General features: G+C 42.7%; 1 protein-coding gene across 7 annotated transcripts in view; it reads left to right on the forward strand.

Annotated features, from left to right (window-relative positions):
- The window catches only part of PEBP4 (phosphatidylethanolamine binding protein 4), a 360,734-nt gene that overhangs the window by 10,716 nt on the left and 324,727 nt on the right, over positions 1–25,291 (forward strand). For 3 of the 7 annotated variants that reach the window (XM_084803995.1, XM_084803993.1, XM_084803991.1), the window contains exons 2-3: positions 2,796–2,923; positions 6,596–6,728. In XM_084803995.1, coding sequence (XP_084660121.1) covers positions 2,802–2,923; positions 6,596–6,728 — 255 coding nt within the window. In that variant the 5' untranslated portion in view covers positions 2,796–2,801. Of the gene's footprint in view, positions 1–392; positions 492–2,795; positions 2,924–6,595; positions 6,729–25,291 lie in introns of all 7 variants that reach the window. The other 4 variants (XM_084803990.1, XM_084803989.1, XM_084803994.1 and 1 more) reach the window with 2 other exon arrangements.

Raw genomic sequence — 25,291 nt, forward strand, 5'->3', positions numbered from 1 at the left:
CTATAGCATGCAGTGCCTCAATTATTTAATTCTGACTACCCCAGACAAGACAGGCTTAGATTCAGGCTTCAGTGACTCTCTGAAGGGCAGGTTCACAATTCTGTGGGGCAGCCACTGGAAATGTATTTTTACACACCGTGTCTGGACCTGGTGTTTTATGTGTTACAGATTAAGAATGAACACTATGGGCACAATTGAAGTTAAGCACCTTTAAGTCCCACTGATGAGCTTAAATTGCACTGAAATGAATGGGACTTCAAGACGCTTAACTTTTGCTGGATTGTACAACGGATTGTACATATATAGTACATGTGTATGAGGTAAAGTAAGATATCTGTAGTTGGTACACCATAAAAGTAAAGGTGTCCCCAACCAGTCGTGTCTGACTCTAGGGTGCGGTGCTCATCCCCGTTTCTAAGCCAAAGAGCCAGCGCTGTCCGAAGACGCTTCTGTGGTCATGTGGCCGGCATGACTGAACACCGAGGTGCACGGTACGCTGTTACCTTTCCCGCCGAGGCGGTACCTATTTATCTACTTGCAATTTCTTGCTTTTGAACTGCTAGGTTGGCAGGAGCTGGGACTGAAGACGGGAGCTCACTCCGTCATGCGGCACTCGGGTCTCGAACTGCTGTCCTTCCGGTCTGCAGTTCAGTGTCTCAGCCACTAAGCCACCATAGCTCAGTGGAAAAACATATGCTTTGCATGCAAAAGGTCACAGGTGCAGTCCTTTGCATTTCCAGTTTTGATTGCTATAGGGCTTTGTAAGCAAAAATAAAAATCTGTATATCAAAATGTATCTAAAAGCACTAGAAATCCTACAGTCATTGCAAGGGACTGGTATGATATGCTCTAGTGGCATTGCAGTGGAACCTCGATAGTAGTACTCAGGCAGGATATAGCAGAGTAAATATCTGCTGACTCATGGGGTCTATCACTAATTTTTTACCTCTCATCTGAGCTTGTGTATTTAGCTTACATGTAGTTGTTCAGTTGGGAAGTGAAAGCACTCTGTACATGCTCAGAGGTAACCGGGGGAAGGCTTATGCATGTGCTGGTGAGTGCTGCTGATGTTGCTATCTGGCCCAAGATATTTTAGTGAATATTTATTTATTATTGCATTTATATCCCACCTTTTTTCCTCTTGCAAGGAACCCAAGGCAGCTTACATTATCCTCCTCCTCTCCGTTGTATCCTCACAACAACAACCCTGTGAGGTAGGTTGGGCTGAGAGTCTGTGACTGGCCCAAAGTCACCCAGTGAGCTTCCATGGCCAAGTGGGGAATAGAACCCGGATCTCCCGGCTCCCAGTCCGTCACTCTCACCACTACACTACACTGGGCAAGATTGTATAGTGAAGATAGTGAAGGGCAAGATTTCCCCCCACTGCCATTCTACATACAGCACCTGACCCGATTGGCTGTTGTTATTATTATTACATTTATGCTCCTCCTTTTTTCCTCTGGCAAGGAACTCCTCCTATCCATTTTATCCTCACAAAACAACCCTGTGAGATAGGTTAGGCTGAGAGTCAATGACTGGCCAGAAGTCACCCTATGAGCTTCATGGTTGAGTGGGGACTAGAACCTGGATCTCTCAAGTCCCAGTCCAGTGCTCTAACCACTACACCACACTGGGTCTCAGAATCTCATTTCAGCACAGGTGAGTGGACAGTGTCTTCTACTGCTCCTGGGGGCTGGGGGTTAGCTTATGGGGTGCAGGGCAGGCTGTGAGGCACACACAGCTCCAACAGAGTGGAACAGCTAGGGGGCTCAGGAGAAATGGCTGAGAGGGGGAAGTGCTGCTACTGCCTCTCACATACACCTCAGCATCTGATGCTAATGATAGGGGTGGCTCTATCAGCATCCACTGCTAGTACATGCAGTTATTACACCCCAGCTGAATCAGAGGTCTCCTTTCTTCTGTGGTTCCTGAGCTCAGTACAAAGATAGCGGCATTCTTGGGTGGATTGGTCTCTCTGTTGGACCCAGTTTGAAAGCACCTAAGTTCCTGTCCTTGCCAACTGTCAGCACTGGCTATGAAGTGGCCAGACAAGATCTTCCAGCAGCCAAGAAAATAAATTAACACTTACCAACACCTCCTGTAATAGTTTATGTTCCATACAGGGTAATCTCAATAACCGTGGGTATTTTCATGGTGGTATAGAATCATACAATCATAGGGTTGGAAGGGGCCTACAAGACCGTCTAGTCCAACCCCCTGCTCAATTCAGGAAGCCTGATTCCCATGAAGTCTCCCATCCAAGTACTAACCAGGGCTGACCCTGCTTAGCTTACGAGATCAGATGAGATCAGGCCCATCTAGCCCTTTGCTTGAGTGGGTGTTGTAAATACATTCAGTTGATAACTTGGTAGTACTGAAATACAGCTATATACGGATGAACAAGACATTTTAAACTCATGGAGCTGATACACTCATCATAACAATGTAGAATAATTCATAATTACTTTTGCTCAAAAAAATGGCAAAGTGATAATACACATAGCTTGATTACAAGATCTAAGAAAGAATCATAGTAAGCAACTCTTGCTTCTGCCATGCTGCCGAGTGGACAAAAATTACCGCAGACATAATAACCTCTGAGGATACTGTGGTCAGGAACTATATTCTACAAAAGTTATATAATGTCTTTTCTGGATAAGTGGTGTGAAGAGAGGATTTGGCACTTTGCATTAGAATTTGGAAGTAATTGTCATCCTGTAACTTGCAAAAATCAGGCAGGATCAACATATGGCCTTGTCTTTACACTGTAACTTTACACCCTTTGTCTTTGCCAGGACAGGATGAAGCCTCTGGTGACTTATTTCCTGGTAGTTGGTTTGATTGTAATTGGTATACAAGAAGGTGTGCACATGGAGGAGTGCATCTTTGAGAAGCTGGACAATGAGGACAGCATGTTTTGCGGGTGAGCTCATTATTCCTTGATATTTTCAGATGTTTTCTGCAGAAATACAGGGGGTCCTTTCAGTGTATCGTGGCCCATGTCACCCAGCAATGTGGTATGCCAAATGTTTTAGACAAAGGTGCATAACATATTTAGGAACAAGAATCACACTGGAAGCGTATCTTCATAGCGATAGCTACAGCTCCTTTGGATATCATAATAGTGCATAATTTTATACCATTATCTGGAGGAATACAGCTCACTTGAATATCGTAGTTGCACATAACAAAATGTGCATATTTTGCACACCGTGGGTGCTGGAGCATCTCTAGAAGACACACTGTTGCATGTATTCAGTTATATTCTTGGGTACAGGTATCAGGTGTGGGGTAGGCATGAGAGCTGTGTTGGTGACACTATCTCATAGGCACCTTCCACAGTTAGCTTTCCAAGTTTCAAACTGACCACTTGGAAACTTACAAAATTGGTTTGCTCATCCCAAAGGAGAAATATAATATTTGTTTCAATGCAGTGAAGGTGCTTTCAAACTGGTCCCACTGCCCTAAAAATATTACCTGTCTTCACCCCAAGGAAACCTGTAGCAGCTTACCTAGATCAGTTAACCTTTCCATTTATTTTCTTGCTTTTTGTCATTCTGTACCCTTTGAATAGGGGCTATGGTTTCCCATTTCACAAACTTTAATAGTAATAGTAATAAGAATAAGAATAATAGAACCCTCTATCTTTAAAATCTCCTACATGGCCTGCATCAGCCTGGCATAACCTACAGGGGCATTGTTGGGTCTAATTCAGGCTCTGCATCAGCCAACATATTCCCTAAAAGTGAAGGCAATATAATGACTGTCCCTCCTGACACTGACCCAAAGAGACCAACTGTAATTTGTTCAAAATAGGTTCTTAAGAAAATTATTGGAGTTGCACCTTCCATCCCAGCAGCTGCTATTACAGGTTACCTTAATTTATAGGGTGAAGGAGATGTTGCCAATGCACAGATGCACAGTTCATACTGTTAGATATTGCAGGTTGGTATATTGGACCAATATACCATGATTACTATATTAATTACAGCTGGCTGAATCATCCAGAAGACTTATTCGCTAGCTGAGCATGTGGAGCCCTCTGGATGGTATTCTTGACGGTTGTGTTTGTTATGAAGTATATAAAAACCTTACATCCATTAATATTTGTACCCCTTAGTTATGTATGTAAAATGATTACTCCTTAGATTTATTCAACCCTCCTCAGCAACAGCTCTAGCTAGGTGTAAGCCAAAATAAAGGTATCTCTATTCTCTTGGAATGTCGTTGGTGGGTAGTATATACTGACACTTTTATGTTTACTCCCTGTTCTTGGTGGCACAAGTACATTCCTTCTCCAGGCAAGCGGTACTCTCGCTTCATGAGATGGCTGCTTTGAAAGAAACATGGGGTTCTATGACCTCATTCTGTGTCTTAGCTAACATATGAGCACAGCTGTGGTCATGCCTGTGCATTTATGTATCTTTTGTGGCCGAGTTCCTTTATTATTTCAAACTCCTTAATATGAAGAACAGTATTTCCAAAAAAAGAGAGAATTTGGAACAGCTAAAACCCCAACAAATCATGGGTTGTATATTCTGAATGAGAACTAGAGGCAATTCAGAATTCATAGCTCTTCCCACATTTTCATCTTCTAGAAATGTCCAGCTCTTTTGAAAATTACTTCTATGAGTTGACAGCTCTTTCCATAAGGCTTTTTTGGTGCTGAGATGTCAAACCATGCCTTCCCAATATTTGCAAGATGCTATCACAAAATGCCAGTAGAATAGTGCCTGTGCATTTGAGTTGCTTCCACTGTAGATGACCTGTGTCTTTTATTTACTGTATTGCTCTTCACTTTCTGAAACAAGGGGAAAATTCATTCTGAACCCAATAAGGGATTTGTCCAATGTACATGAGCAACCTAACTTGAATTTTTTTACTGTGTAACCAAGGTAAATTTGTGATGAACAGTGTCATCAGATTTGTGGTTGCTGCTGAAAAGTTGGGGGAATGTTTGCTGAGGCTAATTTGGTGAACTGTGAAGTTGTAATTTGATATTAATCATGGGCAGGCATTTGCTTGCCTGGCCCCAAAATCAGTTGGGCTGCTCGAGTGGTCTACTTGAACACTCAAGCAGCACAATTACTCCTTGCCTCCTCCACACCCCTACCCTCCCTTTCTGTTCTCCCTTTTCCTCAAGGGAAAAAAATCCTTACCTCTGGAAAGGGTGGGAAGATGGTAGGTGGCAGACAGCAGAAGAGCAGGACAGGCAGCTCCATGCTGTGTGGAGCATCAGTTGTAGCTGGGGATCATGGGACTGGTGAGTTCTCAATTCATAGCAGCAAATGTTTAACACATTGTGTGGTCTGTCCTGGGCTGCTTGGAACTGTCAGTTGCCACCGAGAAGCCTCATGATCTCTGGCTGCATATATTTGTGGAAGTAGGTAGGTTATGAGCCCTAATTTGAGTCCAGGGAAGTTTGAACAGGGATGTGTTCACCTCAAAATGGACCTAGTCTAATTCAAACAGGGTTGCACACATTTTTAAGTACCCCCACTTTCAATAATCACCTCCAACTCTATTTGATACATAATTCATTGATTATAGTTCAGTCTTAATCATAGCTTGCTATACATAATGTTTTCAACACTGTTGATAATGCATACAATAAATAGTATTTATTGTTTCAATTGTTATGGTCATTACAACATGTATATTATAAATAAAACAAAAGTAAATTTATTATACACATGCTGTAATGACAGTAACAATTGAAACAGTAAATTCTGTTTATGTCTTCTGGCACTGAATTTTCCATCATTGTTGCACTATGCTAAAAATCAGATCCTTTGCAAAGAACCTTACAGTTATTCCCCATCAACTACTGGACTGAGCAACCTCTTTTACAAGGGTCATGTAATCTTTGAGCAGCCCTAGGCCATGCCATCTCCTTTCTGTTTAACTTTGGCCTTATATAAGGAATGGCCTCTAATTTTGAGTGTAGTACTGAAATCCCTTCTAGGGGTAAAATCCAACGTAAGTCTTACTTAAAGTAGACCCATTGAAATGAATGTGACTTACATTACTCATGGCTAACTTAAGTCCCCTTTGTTTCAATGGGTCTACTCTATTTAGGCCTTATGTTGGATTTTACCCTAGGTCTGAATTAGAGGGTACTTCTTGGCTTTTGTTAAACGGCACATTAAAGGGGGAGAGGACGACAGAGAGCTTTCATGATGTGGAACAGATCACAAAGGGATAGATTAATTAATCTGGAAAAATACCAACTATTTAGCCAGTTTAATATTGGATGTTAGGATGCTTCTGCAGGCATACACTAAAGAACAAAAAGAACCTGTTAGCCACAGATTAATTACCTTAATCATGTGCACAAATGTATGCTTAAAACATGCTAGCTAACAGCTATTTTGCATTAAGCAAGGTTGCACTTTCAATATCAAAGTGTAAAGTAATTATTGTAAAGTGGGTTAGCGGTTGTGACAACAGAACAAAAGAGTGTCAGCTTTATTCTCTATTAATTTATCGGATATAAGCTTTCCTTTGGGGCAAATTAAATATAATTCAAATGAATACTCTTCTTAGAGATCTAGTATTCAGCATGGATTTCATGCCAGTATTGTGTTCCTTACAGAGGGCATCTAGAAATTTTGTACCCAGAATTGGGAGATGTTGGCTGTACATATATTCCAAAATGCAACCTGTACCGTAAACGGATCAGCAAGGAATGGAGTAGCCCAAAAGTCAGATACCAGCAGGCAGATGCGGTAAGAAGAATCAAATTATGTCGTTATGTCCAGACGTTTCTGACAGGCAGAGGTGTTTGGAATATATGTCATCATAATGAGTCATAGATTGTCTTAAGATACAAGTTTTTTCCCCCTTAATAGTGTCTAGTATCATATCAGCACAAATGTCAACTTTGAAACTTTCTGCAATATTTATTAAATATTTTTACAATATTTGTTGTTTTTTTTAATCACAAAAGGCCTACAGCCCAATGCCGGTTTTATGAACTCTTCCTGCCTGTACCAGCACAAGGTAGTCAGTGGAGTATAGTGAACAGAATGTCAGAGTAGGGTTGTTGGGGTACTATGTATGCAATCCACAGATCCTTGAAGGAAGAGTGCGATAACGTTAAAGAAGTAATAAATATTCTAGATCCTGTGCTTAACTGGAAATGCCACATCAGCACAGTACAAAGTTAAAAGAATATTCAGTTCATGGCACCTCCTTTACTGATCATGTTGTAATAACCATACAACTCTTTTAGCAACTGCATAGTGAAAGCACCAGTCTGGTTGCATCAACATTATTCCTGCATTGCCGATTCCCAGACACATATTTGAAAAGTTTTATACAAGTTGCTTTCCTCTTTTTTTTGTTTTTCTTTTTTTTTTTTGACAAGGACTCAAGGGATAGGGAGGAAATGGTCAGGTTGAGAGAAATGTTTGCTCACAAGACGCAAACACAGATCCATCGAAAAGTTTCAAAATGTGGTTTTAGATTATTAGAGGTTTGATTTGAGGGAGAATGAAAGTGGAATGTGACTGGAAATATTCTATGTTGTAAATGTTACCACTAAATAGAAATTTGCATTCCTAATTGCCCAAGCCTCTCCTCTCTTGTTTAGCAGAGTCTGTTCTCACTCTTCATGGAGGACCCCATAGTGCACAGCAGCATCTAGCGGCTCCATGATGTATTGCATTTAAATGCATATTTTGAAGATATGTCTTCATTACTCTGGGAGAAGTAATTTCATTATCACATTTCCTATGGGGTAAGGGAAATAATCCATCTGGAAGTTCTTTTGCAGAGATTCTGTTGCTCTCACACAATGCCCATCCATTTCTATGGGACCTGCAGTAAATAAGAGCTTCCAGGTAGATTGTGCCCAATAATTATATTGACACTACTGCTGTACTTCAGTTGGTTAACTATGAGCCATTGAGGACTTGCAAAAATTAAAAAATGGGTGAACCCCATGTACAGGCTGGCTAAAAAATAGGTGAGTGTTGAGCTCAGTCAAGACTGAGCAACAAAGGGCCTACACCTTTCTGTTTACAGCCCCCAGTGGAATTCCAGGATCTCATTGTTAGTGGCCCTTCCCCACATCCTTGTGGAGCCAAATCCATCAAAAATAGAGGAGGGGATGGAAGAATGCTTGTGTCACTGCAGCTGCATTGTTTCTACTTTCCCTTATTCCCAAGGCACTTGGCAGAGTTGATGCCAATTTTTCCATGCCCTCACAGCCAGCCGCTTGTGGCTGAAATTCCTTCACTCCTGTGAATTGCTGGGAAAGTGAATGTCTTATGAGCTGTTACTGCCAAATTCAGCAAGGAGGAGTAGAGATAAGGTGGAGGGAGGGGGGATGGACAAAAAGAAAACAAAAATACACAGTAAAGGAAGATGAAAAGGTGGCAAAGTATGGAGTGCAGATTTGGGGAAAGAGAAAAGTTTGTGGTTTTAGAGATGGGGGATGCAAAGACCTGTGGTGGTGGAAGGAAAGTAGAGTGCTACATTGTGCACAGAGAAACACAGGAGGTAACAAAAATGGGGCTTCAGAGAAACCTATGTGTATAGAAACAGAAAAGGGTGGGGGTGACAGAGAGATGAAAGTGCAGACCTGTGGTGTGTAGAGAGGGAGGGGGAGAGAGAAAAGCACTGTGAAGCAGAGAGAGAAAAGGAGGATAAGAAGATAGGGTGATTTAGAGAGACTTGCCATGGTGCAGACTGAGAAGAGTGTGCACCTTGGGGTACAGAGAGAAAAAGGGGGTTAACAAACAAAGAGTTTAAAAAAACTGAATTAAAATGTTTTAAAAATGCTTTTCTGTAGCAATCTGGCCTTCTTTGGTTATATTAATAAAAATATAAACCCATAGAGTGATTGAGTTATGCACCATGTTTTATGGGTCATAGTTGATTTTTCAGTAGGACTATGTCATGGTTCAGTTAAGCAGCAAATAAGCTTGGAAACTATCCAGGAAAGGTGAATCAGCATTGGCTTGGATCATATTAGACCCCCATGCTGTACAGAGCATATCTCTGCTGTGTGAGTTGTTTTTGTGGCTGTTCCAACTTAAAAACTCTTTGAAATAAGCTTTCTTGTTGATAAATGGCAAGAGAGGTTGTGGGATATAGGCAGATCAGGGGTGCTTCCAGACATCTTGTTGATGCAGGCCATTATTTACCGTTTAGTTTTTGTTTTTAAAATCCAGAATTATAATTTTTATTTATTTATTGCATTTATATCCCATCTTTTTTCCTCTTGCAAGTAACCCAAGGCAGCTTACATTCTCCTCCTTCTTTCCATTTTATCCTCACAACAACAACCCTGTGAGGTAGAGAGTCTGTGACTGGCCCAAAGTCACCCAGTGAGCCTCCATGGCCGAGAGGGGACTAGAACCCAGATCTTCTGACTCCCAGTCCAACACTCTCACCACTACAGTACGCTGGCTCTAAGCGTAATGGACCTTCCAGGGAAGAGGCGGAACTTGGAACTGAGAAATTGTGGCTAAGGAAAGTGTTAAGCATCCCTCAACACTTTTCTGCTCTAAATGTTCCTCTCCTGAAGCTGCTTTTCTTTTTTAAAAAGGGCAGCAGGACTCTGCTAATTTCATTTGTGTGTGACATGTAGTTAGCCTCTGAAAGCCCATGTGTATCATTCTATAGCTTATCCCCTTGCAGTACTTCAATCTGGTAGGTAGTACAGAAAAAGGTTTCTTTTCCTCGAATTGCTATGTGGCTGTCACCATAGGATAAATTCATGCTCAGCAACTGTGTTTTTGTGAATTCTCCCAAAATTATTTCAAATGTTTGCATTATGTTCAGGATCTGAGTTGTAGAGTAAGTTTTCTGCAAAGTCCATATGGCTAAAAATATTTTCACTGCATTTAGGCTGAAGCCAGAAGCAAGAGCTCTTGTGGCCAAGGGCTTCTCCATGCAGAAGCTTTTATCCCGCATTTTTACCAGGGCTTCTGGATTCTTTGCAGGATTAAGATGTGCCCTTTACATGCTCTTCCCTTCCCCCTTTTCCCCCTTTTTCTGCAAGTTCTATATGTTCCCTTATACAGCCATTAGATGACGCCATTTTTATAGTGTCACTTTATCTTTTCACCAAAAAATTCAACCCGATTCAAAGAGCTTCTTTTTGTTAGCTCATTATTTCAGTTTCAAATTAAGCTGTGGAAATGATCGGAAACCACGGGGTAGGTGCTGGAGGTTGATGACTTCATGTAAAGGACCTGCAAACTTCCATGAGTAACAAATCTAAATAGTAGGATAAAAGCCCCATGTGGAGAAGCCCTGAGTACCCTTTGTGTGAGAAAAATAGGAGGCAGAAGTATCATCTTTTTTACCAACAGGGGGAGCTCTTGTCTTTAAAAGAAAACGAGTGATGGGGGGGAGGTTTCAAATATATTACTACTTACTTTGCAGAACAGGAAAAATCTGTAATGTTGGATAATATTTGTGCTTTTTGCCTCTCTCTCCTTCATGTCTATGCTCATTTTTTCCTCAAGGGTTTATGACTGTGCAAGTGGTAGGCAGTTAGGTCAGCACTGATCCATAATCTACATCTGGCAGGCCTGCAAATTTTTGTTGCCAGTTTCTGCTTGCTTTTGGCTTGGCTGGCTGGCTGGCTAGCATGCATAAGGAATATCACCAGAGTTGTGTGCAGTGATTTGTACCTGACTACAGCTGGAATGTAATTATATTTAATCTTGGTTCAATCTGATAGAATACCATCTTGATCTATCTCCTTCGTGATATCCCTGGTTTACATAAATTAGGTCTTCCATTCCTCACCCATTAGTAAATAAAAAGATACTTCACACATGGAGGAGATGCTGAGAAGAAGAAAAAAGATCTGTGCTGATGACTGCAGAGCCATGCTGAGTACAGTGGAATTTGGTGTTTGGAAAGAGCTATTCCAAATATTCCAAATATAAGGGAACATGCACAGACAAGTCTTGGGTGTTTGAGCTAAGTTTATACAGCTAAGAGATTGCAGCTGGGTGTATTCCCAGTAAACAATTGATAATTTCTCACTCTCATATACCCATTCAGATATAGAGCTGCCAATTATCTAGAATGGAGGATGAACTTAAGCAGCTCACTCAGACGCCACTCTATTGAATGAGTCTCCAGGCACCACTACAGGCAGGGGTTGGAATCTCCTTATGCTACTCACAACCACTGTTTTGCAGCACAAAACCCAAAGGGGAGGAAGGGGAGCCTACACAACACTCAAACCAACACAGCAAACACCACAGAGCAGCTCACAGACACAAAGAGCACAGGGGATGCAGGAGGAGTTTTAGCCAGGTAGAACCACTTAAGTTTCACATGCTGGAGGTCACTGGTTCCAAGCCAGGGTACAACCCCATAGTAGGAAAGGAAGGCGCTGTATAAACTCCATCTGATACGGCGGCTGCGCCCCTTCCTTCCCGACCATCTGCTCCCATCGGTAGTACATGCCCTGGTCTCCTCTCGTTTAGACTACTGTAATGCACTCTATGTGGGGTTATCCTTGAAGACAGTTCGGAAGCTGCAGCTGGTACAGAACGCAGCGGCTTGCCTGCTTAAAGGCAGCTGCCGGCGAGATCACATCACTCCAGTGCTGAAGGAGCTGCACTGGTTACCAGTTGTTTTCCAGGCCAATTCAAGGTGTTGGTTTTGACCTTTAAAACCCTATATGGTTCCATCCCAGCCTATCTTAAGGAGTTCCTCCAGCAACACCAGACAAGCCACTTAACAAGATCAGCCTCGGATGGCCTTCTCTTTGTCCCATCAGCCAGGACAGCTAGACTGGTGGGGACAAGGGAGAGGGCCTTCTCTGTGGTGGCCCCCACTCTGTGGAACTCCCTCGCTAGGGAAGTCCGCCATGCCCCCTCTTTAATGAGCTTCCGCCGTGCATTAAAAACATGGTTGTTCAGGCAGGCGTTTGGGATGGATTAAGGTATTTTAGAAAATGTTTTTACTGTAGAATTTTGTTGTTTTAAAATGTTTTATTATATACTTTGTACATCGCCCAGAGTGGCTGGGTGATTAATAAATTAAACAAACAAATAAATAAATAAATAGGGCACTCGGGCAGACTTGAGCCAATCAAGAGGAGTTCTACATGAACCTATAGCGTGGCCCTGTATGGGCCAGCCAGCCATTCTGGCCTCCCCTCCTGCTCCCCCTCCCCCTGGCAATCCATTCAATCACCACCTCTCTCTATGTTCCCCTCTCTCCCAACATCCCTCCCTTGCCACCCCACCCCAACTCAACTGACTGCCTTATACACCCTGGGACCAGCACCCATCCTACTTGTGCATCCTGAGAAGCCTTCCTTCTTCCCAGGTGAAGGAACTTGAGTAAGCACGTGGGGGGGGGGGCACCGCACTTGAGCCCATCAAGCTCCCGTCTCTCCCTCAGAGCCCCATCCTGAGCCCAGTTACAGCCAGATCCTACTAGGGTAGGGAAAAGGAATCCCTATCTACCATCTTCTAGCAACAAAGGAGCAACAATGCATACGGCAGTGTTCAAGCTTTTATTGAAGAGCATCCAGGATGGAGGAGATCCTGAAGGGAAACAACATAAGTGTGGGGCTGCCAACCAGTCACTGCAGCAGGACCCCAGTGTATTGGACAGTAGCTTGCCAAAAAGTGGGGTAGCAGGTGCAGCAGTGTCCCTTGTGGCACCAACTCCATGCCAGGAACACCTTCACCAGTTGCACAACTGTCTGTCATGGAGTGTACAAAGGACCAAGACCACCATCCCCTTCTGTGTTGCTGCCTGGAACAAATAGGTTGAAAACAACATCATGGAGGAACAACCAGGAGCATCTGGTCACCTGTTGGTCATGGGGTGGATCTCCCTCTTAGTGAGCACAAAACAGGGTGTGGGATGGATCCTGTACCTGTGGGACAGTATCATGTGGAGAGCAAGGGGAGCGATGCAGAGAGAGCATAGCAAGCAATAGTTAGCATCTGGAGTACATAGTCCTTGGATCTGGATTCACAATAGGTGTTTGTAAGGAGGTGAGAGAGAAGACTGAGTGGTGCCACATGGGAATTCAACCTTTGCTCATGCCTCAGTTTCCTCCACACTCTTGGAGGGGTGGAGGAGACTGCAGTGCCTGTGAGTATCCTTGCCCCTTTGGGGGTGGGGGTGTAGTGAACCGTGGTGTGTGTGCTGTTTGATCCTGCAAGGCAAAAGTATTCAGGAGTGTTTGGCCAGCTGGGGCAATTGGTGGGGTAGAGCGTCCGGCTTTTTGCAACAGAGGGCTTACTTGCATGTGGAAAGGAGTGCCTTGCCTGTGTGAAGGACACTGCTCTCTGCTTTTTGCGGGAACGGGGAGAGTGTTAGTGTAATACAGTTCAGACAAGGCATAGTATTCCCATATTTTTATTTATTTCTTTATTATTATTTTAAATATATATACATAAATTTGTATATATCCTTAGCAATGAAGACATATGAAATGCAAATATATGAAAATACAACTAACTATCAAGTATACATAGGCTTTAACAAAAGCAGACCAAATATCCAAATAAGTATTGAAGGATACTAATTTGGTGATACTTATATGCTACCCTTTCAAATGTTGAAAGTGTTATAAGGTCCTTAATCTACTGCATTATAGGAGGTGAAGGTTTATCCCCTTCCAATATTGTAATATCAGTCTTTTAGTTGTCAAGAAGGTGCAGAGAATCCATTTATGCTGACCATTCATTAATTTCCATGAAGCAGGTAAATAATTTAAAATAGTGTGTACATCCACAAATATTAAAGACTGTTCCAGTACAAAATTTATGCATATAATAATCTCCTCCCCAAAAGAAGCAACTACTAGATATTGCCAAAACATGTTTAAAAGAAGCATTGGTTGCATTGCACCACCAGCAATTAGCCGAATTAGGCAATCCCTTATTAAAGAGATGTTGCAGTGTCCAATAGACATGAAACAAATGTTTTCACTGAATAAGACGCAGCCTAAGATCCACAGACATGATAGGTATAGACGTGAAAGTGGCGATCCACTGATTAGGAACAATAGGGCAATCCAATTCCCTATTCCATTTCTGCTTAAAAATCTGTATATAATTTTTATTCATCAATAACAAGTATTTATAGAAATTGATTGTGGGTTGCTTTGCCTAACCAGCTTCAATACATGCTTCCAAAAATGGTGGAGACTCTAATGCTGTAAAAGCAGCCAGGTCAAACCTAGATACTAACAAATGCTGCAGTTGCAAGTACTGGCATTCAGCCATAACTAGCAAATCACATTTTTCATGGAACCAACAAAAGATCATCATCGACACCCATCCATTGATCCAAAGTAAAAGCCACCTTATCTGTCTGTGTCCACCACAAAAACATTTTCTTACTAATTTTCAGATCTGGATTGCCACATAAAGACAATTTAGTATGAGAAAATGGATCAAAGTGTAGTCTGTGTAACACTATATACTGCACGTCTCTGACAGTAGAAACTGTGGGAGGAAGCTGATACATTCTTATATGCCTAGAACCTAATGCCATCCATTTAGAGAGAGGAGCTAGACAAGAAAATTCCCAAACTGACCAAGGCAGAAGATCTGATGCAGACAGGAAAGTCCAAAATTCAGTAAGAGTCAGCAGATAAGCCCAACGATATAAAACAAGATCCGAAAAACCAAATCCACCTTCTTGAAATGGAAGTTGCATCCATTTCAGAGATAATCTTGGTGGAGAGGACCCCTCCCCCACCCCAATTACAAAACAAAGCTTTGATTTTCTGGAAATAATTGCCAGATAAGGGAATCTCACATATAGCATAAACAATCCGAAGTATAATATTCATCTTAAGTGTATTTACCTTACCCTACAACGTCAGCTTTAAAAATGCTGATCTATCTAAATCGTGAGAAATTTCATAAATCAATTTCTTCACGGTATTTATACATAGCAAAAGGGGTAGCGTGTGGAAGGGACTTGGGCAACAATCACAGCAGTTATACTTTGCAGCAAGTGTCCCCCTTGCTTACCTGTGTGGGATAGTCTGTCTTGGCAGCCCCAGTTGTTAGAGTGAAGTTTGATGTTAGGTGCTCATGTCTGGAGTCCCAAGGCAAATACCTGTAGGAGTTCTAGGCAGATAAGTGTTAGCAGTGTGCTCAGGTTTCCATGTATGTTGTGCAGCCAGTTAGTTTTGTGCAAATTTCTCCCTTTGTGTGCAAAGTACCCTTTTCCCATTGTTTCCCATCACCAGAGTTGGTTTATTTATTTATTCATTTCATTTCTGTACCGCCCAATAGCCGAAGCTCTCTGGGCGGTTCACAAAAATTAAAACCAAACAACACACAATAAAACAATTTAAAATATAGAGAACATTAAAGCCACAATATAACAGTACAACCACAATAAAACCTAGCAGCAGTGCAGGAGTTTAAAATACAGACTTAAAACAGCAAAGCTAAAAATTTAGAAAGTTAAAATGCTAAAATGCCTGGGAGAATAAAAAGGTCTTCACCTGGCGCCGAAAGGAATACAATGTAGGTGCCAGGCGAAACTAACTAGGGAGCTCATTCCAGAGCCGGGGTGCCACATCAGAAAAAGCCCTCCTCCTAGTAGCCACCCGCCTCACTTCCTTTGGCAGGGGCTCACGGAGAAGGGCCTCTGACAATGATCTTAAGGTCCGGGCAGGCACATATGGGAGTTCTGCCATGTGAGTAATACATGTATGCAACAGGAAGGCAGAGAGAGACAGAACTTTTCTACACAAGGCATTTATGGTGTGCTTGTCATTCCCTACTCACAGTTCTTTATGGGTTCTTTAGACAATGTCATGACCCTCCACTTTTGCTCCTGTTTATAAACAGCACTTTTGGTTAGTTTTTTTAGAGCAGGGAAAATGAGCTGAGACATGAAAAAAAATGCTTTTTCCACTTGTGTAACTGCTATTCCACTATATCACAGTATACCACAGCCACCTAGAGGTAGCAGAAAAGGAAGAAAGAAAATGCTCTTCATGTAATGTTCAGATCTCAATTCTGCAACAAAATTAAGAGCAGATACAGTTGATTAACAGCCTCCCCTAGAAAAGCTCATATAGCTTCGTGTCTTGTCATCTGAGTTATGATTTCCATGTGTGGGGTTTATAATATGGCGGTGATGGTGCTGTGATTAGGTGCTGAGTTACCCCATATCCTGTCCTGGGCAGGGAGGTCGTCAACATGGGAGGGCCATTTCCCCCTCCCTTCCCTTGACATCCATGGGTGGGAAATTTCCTGGACCAGATCTGCGGTGGTGTAACGTTGCACCAGATTGAAGGGGTGTATGAATATTTATTTATTTATTTATTTCATTTCTATACCGCCCAATAGCCGAAGCTCTCTGGGCAGTTCACAAAAATTAAATCCAAACAACACACAACATATGGTGTTAGTGTGCTCTTCCCATGTGCTGCTCATGTCCCACACACAACACCCCATTTCAGTTGTTTCACCAGCATATCTTCACCAGCAGAGTGGCTCTATGGATGGATTGCTCCACCAACATATCTGGGGTGTTCTGCTGGTGTATCAGTCATGGAGGCAGCATATCTGACATTCCATCTGTGTGGCGGGACTTCTGCCAGAACTTGAGCATAGGATTACACTGTAATGACACATTTATTTATTTATTGGCTTTGTATACTGCTCAACTGGCAAATGCTCTGGGGCTATTTACAATCATAAAACTAAACAACAACAACAAAAACCAAACAAAAAAAAACATACAAGAATAAAAGTATTAAAATAATACAGTATTAAATATTAAAACACTGAAAACGTTAAAAACATTAAGGAGCCAGCATCAAAGTAACAGAATTAAAGATTAAATATCTGCTTGAAGAGGAAAGTCTTAAGTTGGTGTCTAAATGTATGTAATGAAGCTGCCAGGCAGATCTCCCTGGGAAGAAAATTCTGCACATACCTAACTAAACAAAGAGTTTAGTTAAATGCTCCCTTGTTAAATGCTTTCAATAGACATGCCCAGACTTCAACCTGAGGCGCTTCACGAAATGTATACCTACCTTACTTATAAGCTAGGGATGTCGGAGAATTTCTCGACAAATCTCAGGGAGGCTGAATGCCAACACATTCGGCCCCCCGAAATTGTTGGTGAAATTCTCCACCCCCCCCGCCCCCCCCGGGATGGGACTTACCTCCCTCGAATGTCCCTCTCGGCGGCGGGTCCCGGCGGCGTTTCGGTGGCGTTTTGGCGGGGGCGGGGGTGGCGGCCGGTCTTCTGACCGGCTGCCGCCGCCGCCACCATTACAAAATAAAGAAAGAAAAAAAAACACGTGATAGGCCACGTAACGATTTACGTAGCCTATCATGGGTAGATTTCCAAAGTCATCCGTGATAGGCTACGTAAATCGTTACGTAGCCTATCACGGGTGACTTTGAGAAAAAAAAAGCGCGTACACAAATGGCGGTGCCCATGGGCACCGCCATTTGCGTTCCTTATTTGGGCCCGGGAAGTCTACGTAAAGATTTACGTAGACTACGGTGAAAATAAGGGCAACGCAAATAGCGTACGCGCTTTTTTTCTTCTTCAAAGTCACCCGTGATAGGCTACGTAACGATTTACGTAGCCTATCATGGCTGACTTTGGAAATCTAGCCGTGATAGGCTACGTAAATCGTTACATAGCCTATCACGGGTGTGTGTGTGTGTTTTTTTACATTTTCTTTTTTATTTCGCGGCCAGGGAGACGGGGCGCTTCTCCCCAGCCTGAATTTCGGCCGGGCGAGGCAGGGCGCCTCCCCCCCCGGCCTGAACTTCGGGGGGAGAACTGAAGCGCCTCCCCCCCACCGTGAAGCAAGCTGCGGGACCAGGTAAGTGACTTTTGTACATCCCTACTTATAACAACAACACTTAGCATTTTCATAGCCCTTCAAAGAGTTTGGGGCACTTGGCATATGTTATTTCACTTATAAAGCTGCACTTGTGGCATATGCCCTGGTTCAGAAATTCTCTCAGACTATATTGTCAGTATGTTGGCAACCACTGATCACCTGTCTACTGTGTATACAGTCAAATTTGTCTTACCATCTAGAGCCAGTTCAGTACTTCACTCTGATATGGGTAATACAGTATTCTAGTTCTTAAACACTCTTAAAAGTTCTTAAAAGTATTAGCATAACAGTACTAAATACAAGAGCTTGTTTGTTTATTCGCTCTTCATGACTTCATGGACCAGCCCACGCCAGAGCTTCCTGTCGGTCGTCGCCACCCCCAGCTCCCCCAAGGTCGAGTCCGTCACCTCCAGAATATCATCCATCTATCTTGCCTTGGTTGGCCCCTCTTCATTTTGCCTTCCACTTTCCCTAGCAGCAGCATATTCTCCAGGGTATCCTGTCTTCTCATTATGTGGTCAAAGTACTTCAGTTTTGCCTTTAATATCCTTCCCTCAAGTGAGCAGTCTGGCTTTATTTCCTGGAGTATGGACTGGTTTGATCTTCTTGCAGTCCAAGGCACTCTCAGAATTTTCCTCCAACACCACAGTTCAGTACAAGAGCTTATGCATGCATAAATTCAAACACAAAAAAATCTAATATTATTCTTAAACAAGGCTTCTAAGCAGAGTCAAGTACATTTGCTGTTTCTCAGTGGTAATCAATATCAAGCTGACCAGGTTGATTCTACAGGCAACCCATTAGGGAAAGCTGATCCTAAAGGATAGCTTCCACTGTTGCATGTTCTGAGTCTCCTTTATATACTTTTTGGATGCTATAAAATATGTCCAAACTATTATTACTACAGTTTATATTTCTTATCCAAGAATTTCAAAGATAACCTTTCTACTCTAAATCTTCATATGTCAAAATAAGAGTATCGAATTTTGATGTTTCTTATCGAGATTAATGTGCATACCAACATACTTATCTAAACATTTTAGCTTTATCTGACATGTTAGAGGTATGTTTTTGACATAAACATATTTACTTGACATCATCCTGTCTTGTGAGCTTATTTTTCTTACATTTATGGTCTCCAGTGAGGCCTTTTGGTCACTTATCTGATGGCCCATCTGACCTAATAACTTTACAATACTTTACTAAGTGAAAGTCTTAAATCTAAATTTAACATTGACACCTCCTTATCTGGATTCCTTTCTAAACAGTAAAAGGATTTAATGATCTATTTCTAATTGTTTGGTACAATTGTCTCTCATCTGGCAAACTAAGACATTTTAATTACTCTTGGGTGAGAAGACCATACTGGGTGATATTAGGCATTGGAATCCCATGTTTAATTTCAGCATTCAGTTGGAGGCATTTTTTTTATAGAATTTCCTAATCGAACAGTAAGGGTAAGGTAAAAGGTAAAGGTGTCCCCAACCAGTCGTGTCCGACTCTAGGGTGCGGTGCTCATCCCCGTTTCTAAGCCGAAGAGCCAGCGCTGTCCGAAGACGCTTCTGTGGTCATGTGGCCGGCATGACTGAACACCGAGGTGCATGGAACGCTGTTACCTTTCCCGCCGAGGCGGTACCTATTTATCTACTTGCAATGTCTTGCTTTCGAACTGCTAGGTTGGCAGAAGCTGGGACTGAAGACGGGAGCTCACTCGGTCACGCAGCACTCGGGTCTCAAACTGCTGACCTGCTGACCTTCCGGTCTGCAGTTCAGCGTCTTAACCACTAAGCCACCGCAGCCCCAAGGGTAAGATCATGCAAATATGAAAGATTTGCTTGATCTGCCACAGACTGTGTAAGGTATCTTCCTATTCAGATCAAAGTGTCTGCGGCTGAACTAATTGTGAAATGTTGGGAACGTACAGAAGTAGTATTGGGGGTAGAAGAGTGCAAGTAGGAAGGAAGTGGGCTTGATTATTCTCTCACCAGTGCAAAATGTTTCCTATATTGGGGAAAGACCACTAGATGGCACCATTATCATTGAAGTTCCATTAGCAAAAGAAAAGAGATGAATTTACCCTAAGGATGTTAGAGTTAATGCTGCCGTGGGATGTTTCGCACTTGCAAGTGGGCACAATCTCTCTGACTGCTGCCTCCTCTAAAAGGCTTTTGTAGTAGCATGGGGCTGTACCATGCTGCTTGAGAATTAAAAGGGTCACCTGCTGTATGTCGCTTCCCTTCTGCAGCAAGCCAATTTCCTGAGATTCCAATTCAAACACATCAACCCCAAATGGTACTTAGCTTAAGTGAGCTCTGACCAGGCAGTGACCCGGAGGATGGAAGCTTTCATGTCTGGGTGAGTCTGATCTTTGTATTTCAGCAATCTTCAGTTCACCATGTTTGCAAATCTCAGTCCTGGCTTCCCATTGGTTGCTGTGCTATTTACTTTCTCATGCAGCCAAGAAAGAAAGAAAGAAAGAAAGAAAGAAAGAAAGAAAGAAAGAAAGAAAACATAGCAGCAGCTTGTAAGAATAAATGCAAGAGAAATGGAGGGCAAAGCCTTACCCTATGGGATTGGCACTATATCCTATACCCCTTCAGTCCATGGCTGCATGATGATACAACTTTTGACCAGCCCCTCCTCCCTAGCGGTTGTGGTTGTATTCTGGATTCAATACAACTAGGGGCCTCCAGCATTTAAAACATAAGATTTCCTATCTGGCCAGGGCTCCTCCGGAAGCCCATGTGCCCCTGAAGTCTGTGACTGGATATTGATGGTAGGGGCAGGGAAAAGATAAAAGCCCCATGATATGTCTGACTGCTGTCTGCTCTGTGGTGTTTACAGTGTGGGTTTTGGTCCTGGGAATTTGCACTCTTATGTCCCGCACATGACTAGGTTTTTCTTGGGGGGGGGCATGTAAAAGGTGAATAGGGGCAGGTTTCCCCTCCACCCTGTTGGGGCTCAAACTCCTATCTCCTGCTTCTCAACCCCTGTGCCCTATGGAGTAGCATCAGAGCTGAACAGGGCTACTTGTAGAAATGCCTGGGAATTTGCTGTTCTTGCTGGCTGAGCTGCTAGAGCTGATGGAGCGGTGGCACTGTGAAATGTACTCTTGTATGATGATTGTGTGCTGGGGGGTTTCCCTGTTATTGTGAGTTCATTCACTCCCTATGTGTGTGGGCAGCACATGGGTGTCTCACTGGCACAATCCTTTATTGGTCAGCATTGACAGGTTTTCCAGGTGTGGTGTCATTGCGTCTGCCATTTTTCTGCAGTTTTTCCAGTTTTCTACTTGTGTCTTTTCCCCTATTCTTGCCAGGTGGAGTATACATTGGCTATAGTGGCCCCTACACCAGCAAAGCAGCAACATACCTCCAGTCCCAGCGCAATGTTATTATAGGATTGCTATTAGGTTTGCAAAGGCAATAATTAGATTCTACCCTAGGTACTCTGTTAAGAATACATTTTTCTAGTCACTTAATAGCTACCCTTATCATTGTTCATGCTGCTTAAAATGAACTGTCCTAGAAAGGAACTGTGCAGAAATTATTCTGGAAATTCCACTGGGGCTGCAGGAAGGTTGATGGTGATAAAGGTGTGAATGAAAACAAAGAGACTTAGAAGGTGATAGGTGGTGTTGGAGTTTCATGAAAAGGCTCAATTTGCTCCTGAATTAAGAGCATTTGTTGTGGTTATTTCATCACAACAAATATATTAGCCTCCTGAAGAACTATCAAATGTGCTTTGAATCTCAGTGGGTGGTGAGAATTCCTTCTCCTGAAATAGCATTCTTGGAATCTTGTAGTCTTGTTTCCCTAAAATAACAGTATTGGGCCTATGTGGGCCTTAGAACATTAAGCCAATGAGGCTTCCAAATCTTCCTACAAGACAGAAGTTGTACATGATGTAAAAGATCTTATTGCTGATCTATGTTTTCACTCAAATGCCCCCAACTGACTCAACCTTTATCTAGAGATTTCTAGTTTTTTTAAAAATGTCTGTGACATCCTATGAGCCAGCAGGGAGCGCTGTGTGGATGGTGTATCTATGAATTTTCCTGTCTGAAGCCTGCCTGTGGCTCACTTACTAGACTTCTCCCAATAGCTTGGTAGATTTCCAAACAAGTCTCTCCTGAGTGAGGATGAATAGCACACAATGTGCTAAGGTTTGCAGCATGTGGTTGTTGTTGGTTGGTGTTTTTTTTTTTTTTAATTTTAGGCAAGAAAGAGGTGCACTGAGATCAGAAGCAGAAAGCTGGCTCTGAGATTCCGTGTTCCCTGTGTTTTTGTTTTTAAATCATGACTATATATACATTTTAACCTTTGACTGCCTTGGGATGCTTCTGAAGTTGGAGGAGCCCTCGTAATACCTCCTTCATAAAAAAAAAGACTGTCTGCAGGTGAGATGATGGCTGGAATCTGAGCATAGTAGCAATCAAGGTTATCCCCAGGGTCTGCATGCATGCCAAGTTGAACTGTATTTTAAGCTTATAGTGCAGGTTCCTCTCTCTCTCTCTCTCTCTGTGTGTGTGTGTGTGTGTGTGTGTATGTGTATGTATGCATGAATGGACATCTGTTATTGGGAATGCAGAAAAAACCGCCCAGAACTGAGCATACTGCCAGCGATGATAATGTTAGATTTAACTGGAAAGCCGCTGTAACAATTTTTTTTAAAAAAAAAATTTAATGGGAAAAGGGGGAAGGAGCTATGAGTTTTACTGAAGCTGTATATCTTTAACAAATCAGGTACTGGGGTAATAGCAGTCAAAGGGAGGCACCTTCCCTCTGAAATAATAGGTTTCAGCCAGATGGTAGCCAGAATGTAAGTGGAATGCTGAAGTCAGGCTTACGGTTTTAGCTCTGTGTAACCCTTTTGAAAAAGTGACCCTTTGGGCAGAACTTCCTTGGGCATATTTTTTTCTGGCAGCTCACAAATGAATTTCACATATAATCTTTGCACTGAAATATCAGCAGAAGGCAAAACGGAAGGTATTGCCTCTAGGGTTTAAACACCTGCTTCATTCAAAGCTTCAGTGAAAGTCCCATTCACATTTGGAAAATCCAAGGAACCATTAGATTTATTTCATGTAAACATTTTCAAAAGCTGTTTTCTTCAGACCTGTTGCAGGCAATGTTCACATCCTGTAGTAAATGGTAGCAACTGTCAGCCTCTGGCCCAAATTCACCCTCCTGAGGGGCATTTTAGGGGTCGTAACTTAGTGGTAGAGCTCATGTTTTTTATGTGTGAGGTACCAGGTCTAAAAAAGGTAAAGGTGTCCCCAACCGGTCGTGTCCGACTCTAGGGTGTGGTGCTCATCTCCATTTCTAAGTCGAAGAGCCAGCACTGTCTGAAGACGCTTCCTTGGTCATGTGGCTGGCATGACTGAACACCGAGGTGCACGGAACACTGTTAGCTTTCCTGCTGAGGCGGTACCTATTTATCTACTTGCAATTTCTTGCTTTCGAACTGCTAGGTTGGCAGAAGCTGGGACTGAAGACGGGAGCTCACTCGGTCACGCAGCACTCAGGCCTCGAACTGCTGTCCTGCTGACCTTCCGGTCTGCAATTCAGCGTCCTAACGACTAAGCCACTGCAGCCCCTAGCCAGGTCTAGTCCCTGGCATATCCAGCTAAAATGATTTCAGGTAGTAGTGCTGAGAAGACTCTTGCCTTGAGACCTTGGAGAGCAGCTGGTTGTTGGAGTAGTCTGGCCTTCCTCAACCGGGTCCTTCTAGTTGTGTTGGACTGCAGCACTCATCATTCTTAGCCAGCATGACCATTGTTGGCTGGGGATTATGGGAGTTTCAGCCCAACACATCTGGAGGGACCAGGTTAAGGAAGGATGGAGTAGACAATAGTGGACTGGATAGACTCAGCATATGGCAGCATCCTGTATTCAGAGATCCAAACCCCAGTTGTCAAGCCAGAATCATAGTGTGTATATATGTGAATAGTGCGCGGATTGTGCCCATGAGACCACAATTACGTATCTCATTTACTTGCTTCCAAACAGCTTTGGAAAAAATGTGCAAAATGACATGGATTAAGTAATGGAATGGGTTTTAGAAGAAGGGAAACAGTCGGGTATTCGCAGATAGGGGCACAGTGCTACAGAATGATGCTTCTGTAGCTACAATGCACACAAAAATTACAGGGACTGGGAGATGTATTGCATTTTCCCCAGGTTCAAAATATAATCTTTAGCAGTCCAGACAATAAGAGATCCTGATAACAAGTTTGCTATGTAGTTGGAGATTGTTCCCTGCCTAATAAATGGTTATCCAGTATTCTCCGGGGAGGAAATTATTAACCCTGAATTCTTGGGGAAGGAGAAGAAAAATTGGAGGAAGCAATTTAAATATATTAAGAATTGTCCAGCAGCTGGTTGGATTGAGCCCTGACAGAATTTCAGTCAGTTCACAGTCTATGATCCCCAGTAGCCTTGCAGTCATATCTTTATAAACATGTTCTCCGCAATAATCCATTGGGAACAGAACTTTGCCACCAATGAGCTAACTTGGATGCACATGATTTTGTTTGGCAGATTTTCTTGTCCCACTGCTTGGGGAATGTGCTCTGGAGAGCATAGTTGACCTACAGTCCCTTATGCTATTCTACAGAACTAACGCCTCCATCCACGAGGACTGAACTTTAAGCATTTATTCAATTTAAGTTTCAACAGGAATACTTTCTATGAAAGCCATGAGAGGATAAACAGAAACCAGCATCCATCTACCTTGTTTTCATTGTCCATATTAGAAAAGGTGAAAAGGGCAACTATGGCTAACAAATCTCCAGATTTTGCCTTGTTGAAACCTGGATATAATGAGTGAACACTCTTTCTAATAGCATCTTGATGTCCCTATGCCTATCAGCAAGGCAGAAAAATGGGCTTATCCTCAGATAAGGTAGGGTTTCAGTCGACTCCCCAGATATGCAGAAAAAAATATATTTGTAAATTAAATAAGCAGGGGTGGGGTGTGGGATCCCAAAATGGCTTGATGAAGACTGAGCATCCTTATTGTCCTCCAGGAGCCACAGAATGTTGAGGACAGTTGAGTTGCGGGTGGGCAAGGGGAGAAGAGAAAATGGGGAAGGGAAGTAAATCGGCCTGCTGAAATCCCTAACACAGCCTTCCCCTTCAGATGTGTTGGCTGCAGTTCCCATTATTCTTTGGGAATTATGGGAGTTTTAGTCCAACGTATCAGGAGGATTCTACGTTGGGAAATGCTGCCCAAACAATTAAACCACCATGGAATGGTGTGTGTGTGTGTGTGTGTGTGTGTGTGTGTGAGAGAGAGAGAGAGAAAATAGGGTCAAGGGATAGTATTGTGAAGCTATTCTACCACCACCACCCTCTTCCATACATCATAAAGAGAGAGGGGCACCCCAGACTGTACCACCAAATCCAGGGCTAGATTAGCATCTTCCTGTGAGCCTCAGCACCATCCTAT

Source organism: Heloderma suspectum, chromosome 6, assembly GCF_057233095.1.
Source record: "Heloderma suspectum isolate Gila_16-S chromosome 6, 16-S_ref, whole genome shotgun sequence".
Classification (NCBI taxonomy): domain Eukaryota; kingdom Metazoa; phylum Chordata; class Lepidosauria; order Squamata; family Helodermatidae; genus Heloderma; species Heloderma suspectum.